The sequence below is a fragment of the Mytilus galloprovincialis genome, chromosome 3, assembly GCF_965363235.1.
Source record: "Mytilus galloprovincialis chromosome 3, xbMytGall1.hap1.1, whole genome shotgun sequence".
Lineage (NCBI taxonomy): Eukaryota > Metazoa > Mollusca > Bivalvia > Mytilida > Mytilidae > Mytilus > Mytilus galloprovincialis.
The window spans coordinates 80,952,865-80,959,836 of NC_134840.1; the positions used below are offsets into that span (position 1 = coordinate 80,952,865).

The following is a 6,972-nucleotide window of genomic DNA, read 5'->3' on the forward strand; positions in this document are numbered from 1 at the left end:
TTGTGAAATATTGAATGACTGGAGAATTTCAGCAAAATTATCATAAATCATAGGTTATTGGGGACAGGAAAATTTTTTTTTAATCCCTCCTCCTTTATTTCCAAAATTCCCAATGTGTGGTTTTCTATCAATTTCAATATTGTTACCTTATCCAAGCATCATTTATGATGTGAAGGATAAGGTGCATTATATGAAGAAGCCAAAGGGCTTCGAGGGTTAATAAGTGAACCTTTACTTTATGTCAAGGCCGCACGCCTTTTTTCACAGCTGAGTGATTTTTTGTCTGACCACTACTATATAAGCCCGTGCAGAGTAGTGACCAGCCTCTTTTTAAATAACCAAAGCCGCTATTGGCATTTATTGGTCTAAATATTTATTTTTGGGACGGGCGTATTACTGATTATATAATTTGGGAGGGTACATATTAACCCTCGAAGCCCTTTGGCTTCTTCATATAATGCACCTTATCCTTCACATCATAAATGATGCTTGGATAAGGTAACATTATATATCATAATCCTGGGCTTGCTCAGGTTAATAAGTGAACTCTTTGTAGCTCCAATAAATGCAACTTCCAAAACAGAATAAGAAATAAATGGAAATTAATAACCAACTAATCTCATGAACAATACCAGTAAAAAACTTGAACAGAGATATAAACAAAGAAATTCACCAAATATAGATATCCAACACAAAACTAATCTGAAAATCAGATCATTCTGACAATTTTTTGTTTAAGACGGACAAGTCTTTGCTCTCAAGTCTTTATTCCACATACTTTTAAATTTCATCAAATACCAATATAGTCTAGTTAGAACCAGTATAGAGCAAATCTTTCATCTAAAAATTCTTGTAACAACACAGAAAAAATAAAAATATATGATTAATTCTTTTAATCTTGTCTATCAATATGCATCACACAATATAATTGGAAAAACAATAATAATGTCCATCACTAGTTTATAAATCTTATGTATGTCCATACACGCAACGCGATATCATCACAAATGTCCTTTCACTATTCACTATTATGAATCAACATCTGGAATAATGGTTCCTCCATCTCCAATCTGTTAGTTCCTTAGACAGTACATCTCCTGATGTAGAAAAACCCTGGAACTGTATCTCTAAGTCATTGTCAGCATCAACATGATCAGGCTGTAAAAGTATGATTAAACACTGAATGAACATAATTTGAATTTGTATTGTCTACCTCAATATCCTTACAGTAAAACTTTTTGAAGGTCTGAGCTGATGCCCAATTTGCTGTTTTCAGGATATCATTTAATGATATACCTGCTCTTTTAGCTGCAGAAGAGGATGCAGATCTGTATGAATGAGCTTTAAATTTCAACACATTTATGCCTGCATTAGACAGTACCAATTTTAACCATCTGGCAATTGAACAGCTTGTTACAGCTTTTAAAGTTCTGAATGAAATAAACAATTTACTACTTTTTCTTAAGTCTTTAGTTCGGTGAATATAATGTTTTAAAGTTTCAACAGGACAAATTTCTTTTTTCTGAAAGACAGGAATAATAACATCTTGTCCTATGTTTTTAGGTCGTGTCGTCTTTAATAAAGTTGTGACACGAAATATAAATGATGTGCCTGTACTGAGAACAGAGTTTAAATTAAGACTTGCAAGTGTTTGTGATCTTTGAGCAGATGCTAGAGCAATTAAAGCAACACATTTGAGAGTTAACATTTTTAAATCCAAATCTTGTAACGGGTACAGAGATTCTAAATAGCTCAATACTTTGCCAACATCCCAAGTAAACAAATATCTTGGTCTTGGGGGTCTCAGATTAAACACACCCTTCAAAAATCTTTGAATATAACTGTTATTTTCAAAAGATAAGTTACCCAATAAAGTCAGTGTCTGACATATTGCTGATTTGTGACTATTTATACAGCTATAAGATCGTCCTTTTTGAAACAAAATGGACAGATAATCTAAAAGTAACTTTACAGATGGAGAAGTGGGACTAGTTTGTCTTGAATTACACCACAAAACCCAGCTTCTCCAAGAGTATTCATACTGAACATTGGTTGACTTTCTCCAAGATTTAAGAAAGATTTTTGTAGTTTTGTCTGAAAAACCTTGATTAAGGAGATGTTTCCTGAAACAAGACAGGCGATAAGAAACATTTTTCTTGTGTTCATTGTATGACTTTGATTGTTGTGTGCTAGAGTTAGCAAGTTTGACAACTGAGGCAATTTTACAGGAAAATCTATTAATGCTTTCAATAACTTTGGATACCATAACTGAGTTGTCCATACAGGGACGATTAAAATTGCCCTGCTTACCTGATCGTCTTCTATCTTTTGAAGTACTCTGCTGATTTGACTGAAAGGAGGAAATATATAAGGATATAATTTATGCCATGAAAATGAAAAAGCATCAGTTGCATAAGCATCAGGATCTGGAAACCAGCTTACAAAATTATTCAATTGTTTATTTAGGCTTGAGGCAAACAAATCCGTATCTGGGATGAAAAAATGTTTGGTTACTTCATTAAAAACTGATTCATTGAGTTTCCACTCTGAAGTGTCATTAAAATTTCTTGATAAATTATCTGGTATAATATTTTCTTTCCCTGGAATATGAACAGCAGATAGTAAAACTTTGTTTTTTATACACCAATGCCATATTTGTTTTGTTATTTCTAATAAAGGTAAAACTGATCCTCCTTGATTATTTATATAGTTTACAGCAGTGGAACTATCAGATTTTACACAAATGTGTGTTCTTTCTATGTGACAGCAAAGTGATATTATGCTAAAATAGATAGCTTTTAATTCTAGAATATTAATGTGTAAACACTGCTCCTCCAAACTCCAATGACCTTGAGTTTGCTTTCCATGAAAAACAGCTCCCCAACCATTGAGAGAGGCATCTGTATGTAAATAATAACTTGGGGAATCATTTCTAATAGGTCTCCCATTAACTGTTTTAACATTTTCTAACCACCAAACTATTTCAGATTTGCCTTCTACTGATATGTTCAAAAATGAATTGAAATTGTTATTTGATGCATGTAAAGCTTGTGTTTTGTCTAAATCTAAATATCTATGAAACAAGTGAGCATATTGTACTGCATAATGTGCAGATGAATAAAGTCCTGTTAATTGTGCTAGACTTCTAATTGATACTTTATGAGCTTTAAGCATTTTATTTGACAGTTCAATTATTTTCCGTACTTTCTCCTCTGGTAAAAATACCTTAAATAGTACTGAATCTATAATATATCCCAAAAATATAATTCTATTGGTTGGAATAAAAACTGATTTTTCAATATTGATGTCAAACCCAACTGACTCTATAAAGGTTTTAACCTTTTCTGTATTTTGGACTGCCAAATCAAAGTTTTCTGCTTGCAAAAGGGAATCATCAATGTAAAAATATGAATCAATACCCATGCTCCGAATATGTGAAAAAATTACTTTCAGAATTTTTGTAAATACTCTTGGAGCAGAAGCAATACCGAAAGGTAGACATTGAAATTCATATAACTTTTCATTCCATATGAATTTTAGATATTTTCTGTCCGATTCATAGATTGAAATGGAAAAATATGCATCTGTCAAATCCAAAGATGTAAAAAAAAACTATTTTTAGAAATTCCTTTTAAAATCAAATCTAGCGTTTCTTGTTTAAAATGGTGATAGCTTATAAATTGATTCAATGGTTTCAAATTGATGACTGGCCTAAATTTTCCATTTTTCTTTTTTACTAAAAATATATTTGAAATAAACTGTTCTGATTCATCATAAGATTCCTTGATAGCACCTTTCTCAAGCATATCAACTATTTCTTTGTCAATAAGGGCCTTTTCCTTATTGTTAAATTTTATAGGAACAGGAATTTTTTCCTGAATTGGCTTTTCATCAAATTCTATCTTATATCCCTTAATTGTAGAAATAATCCAATTGTCTTTTGTTAAATATTTCCAATTTGAAATAAAATTTTTCAGTTTACCCGACTTTCTTTTAATATTTATACTTTTATTTCTCACCTTTAAAATCTTCTTTTCTGATTGAAGGTGTTGGGTCTGTTTCCTCTCAATTGACCCCGTGGGCTCTGATAACTTTGTCTTGGCTGATAGCCCCTTCTGCCTAAAAAACGGCTTCTTCCCCTGAAACTTCCTCTGTAATTTGAATTTCTACCATAGCTACTAGTAATGTTCTTGTTTATTTTATTAATCTCATTGATATCTTTCAATCGCTTGCCAACTTCATCTCCAAAAAGGTTAGAACCTACATCTTCATTGCGATTGCAAAGTTGGTGATATTTCTTGTCTATGTGTGGCTTTAAAGACATCCGTCTTTTAATTGATAGTTCAAAGTGAGTATTGCTCAAGATTGCCAAAGCTTTAGAAATATTTTCCCTCATAAGTTTTACATCTGGAGTTTTGGATTTCAAAATTTCAGCCACTCTTATCAATGGTACCATACCACAACCCAGCGATTTTTGTATAGTTTGTAGATTCAAATCTGCAGTTTTAACTTTTCTTTCAAGAAATTGCCATATCTCAGCATTAACTGGGGGTGCTACAAGACTTTTGCAATTTACCGGTATCTTCATTTCTCTCGTCATTACTGACACATCTGATTTCTTCTTACAAATATTGTCAAAAACTTTTGCTAATGATGCGCTTACCTCTTCATCATATTTTTCATCGTCTTCAAATATTTTAGGTAATTCATAGTCAAATTCGTCATCAGATGCTATAACCTGAGGTTCATTCTCTTCGTCAGAAAAGATATTGTAGTGAGTGTCAATCACCTGCTCTTCAGACTCATTCTCAGAAAATTCCATGTTATTGTCAATATTCTTACTGGACATTTCATTATTGTGACTCAAAGTGGATACTAGAGTATCCGACAAACCTTTAAATAAAGTTTTAAGCAACTCTGACTGGTCAAGCTGATTCTTTGCAGCAGTTTTCTTTACTGTGCCTGTGCCAGGTTTCGTAGCCTTCGTACCTTTACCACGTTTTTTGACCGGACTTACTGTTATTCCGCTCCCTGATGGCAACTCATTGTCCATCTCAGTCACCTGCCTTTTAGGTGTCTTTTGTTTACTGGCTAAAGCCTTGCCTTTTGTAGAGCTCGTACTCTTCTTACCTTTTTCAGTCTGTTGTTGTTTTTGTTTTTGTGTGACTGCCATTCGGATGTCCTCGGCAATTAATATTTGTGCTTCCGGGTTATCGAACTCCGGGTCATTAATGTTCTCAACTTGAGAAAAACCAGAAAACGAAGCATCAACTTCTTCGTCTGACGCAAATAGTTTTAATATTTCATCGTCATTGTCACTTTCACTGTCGCTTAAACGCGATGTACAGCGCGACATAACTTCTGTATATAAACAGCTGACAGATTCTGCCAAGTTTTGAAATTTATTTTCAATGTTTCCGATTCGGATAAATTATTTTACAACAGAGTCTGTTGCAAAACTTTTATTTCGTGTACTAAATCGAGTCGACTTAACCACGTGCGGCCTTTTAAAATAAAGAGGCTGGTCACTACTCTGCACGGGCTTATATAGTAGTGGTCAGACAAAAAATCACTCAGCTGTGAAAAAAGGCGTGCGGCCTTGACATAAAGTAAAGGTTCACTTATTAACCTGAGCAAGCCCAGGATTATGATATATAAGAATATACATTTAGTATGTTATGAACATTTAAGTAAGGAGCCTGTACTTCAGTGGTTGTCGTTTGTTTATGCGTTACATATTTGTTTTTCGTTCATTGTTTGTACATAAATAAGGCCGCTAGTTTTCTCGTTTGAATTGTTTCACATTTTTATTTCGGTGCCTTTTAAAGCTGAGTATGCGGTATGGTCTTTGCTCGTTGTTGAAGGCCGTACGATGACCTATAGTTGTTAATTTCTGTGTCATTTTGGTCTCTTGTGGAGAGTTGTCAACATGGCAATCATACCACATCTTCTTTTTTTGTAATCAATGAATTTTGTAAAAGATTTAATGACTGGAGAATTTCAGAAAAGGTATCAAAAGTGCACATGAATAATTTTAGCGCTTATCTGTATATTATGAACATTCACTATATAAATAAAGTGTATTTACTTTCAATTCTAAGTTTTCTAATCGATCCATGGTGGTCATTGATATAGTATACAGACCCTCTCTATTTAATAAACTCTGTGACCACCGTGGATAGTAAACTTGAAAATGATAGCAGATAGAATTCTGAAAATACACTTTATTCGTAGTATATGTATGTTCAAAGTATACAGAAAAACGCAAACCGGAAGTATAATCTGACTTAAAATTTTGTCCAATGACGGGACAATATCCGGATGCCCTTTTTCTCGATTTTCTCCCAAAATAACTCAATCTGAATAATCATATGAATGGATGACAAATGCGACTATGCACTGTACCTATAGGACACAGAGGCGTGTTGATTAATTTATTGTGGAAAGAAGAGAAGCGACACCCAAAATGAGGTCTTCTCGTTTAATAGTATAGAAGATAGATAGATAGATGCACAGGTTAAAACTTTTTTGTGGTATAATCATTCAGTATCTAGCAACTATCAATTTGCTTCGTGCACAAATTGATATAGGTTGAGTGCCCCTCTGTTGGAAATAAGAACACACCTCCACCTAATTTTAGTCAACTGATGAAAAAACATTCAAAACTATAAAATGTTATCTAAGACTTGTCAGTGTCTATTTACCATTGCCACTGGATCAGTGATATATCGTACACATAATTATATACATGCAAGACTAAAATTTTAAAGTACATATACAAATGTTCAAATGACAAAGCAATTATAGGCAACCATACAGCCTTCAAAAATGAGGGAAACTGTCCCAACATGAAAAGTATGCATTAATACAATTGAGAAGAGTAATGGCCTTATTCACAATTCCACTAATAAACAGGTCGGGAACATCTACCCTTCAAATAAACCAGATGCTCCACAAGGCGCAGCTTGATAC

General features: G+C 33.4%; 1 protein-coding gene across 1 annotated transcript; it reads right to left on the minus strand.

Annotated features, from left to right (window-relative positions):
• Nucleotides 1-905: 905 nt before the first annotated feature.
• LOC143069089 (uncharacterized) lies at nucleotides 906-5,655 on the minus strand. Its single transcript, XM_076243545.1, has 3 exons — nucleotides 4,020-5,655; nucleotides 2,311-2,350; nucleotides 906-1,158 (listed from the first exon to the last, which is right to left on the minus strand). The coding sequence occupies exon 1, from the start codon at nucleotides 5,354-5,356 to the stop codon at nucleotides 4,022-4,024; it is 1,335 nt and encodes a 444-aa protein (XP_076099660.1). The 5' UTR covers nucleotides 5,357-5,655; the 3' UTR covers nucleotides 906-1,158; nucleotides 2,311-2,350; nucleotides 4,020-4,021.
• Nucleotides 5,656-6,972: the final 1,317 nt, after the last annotated feature.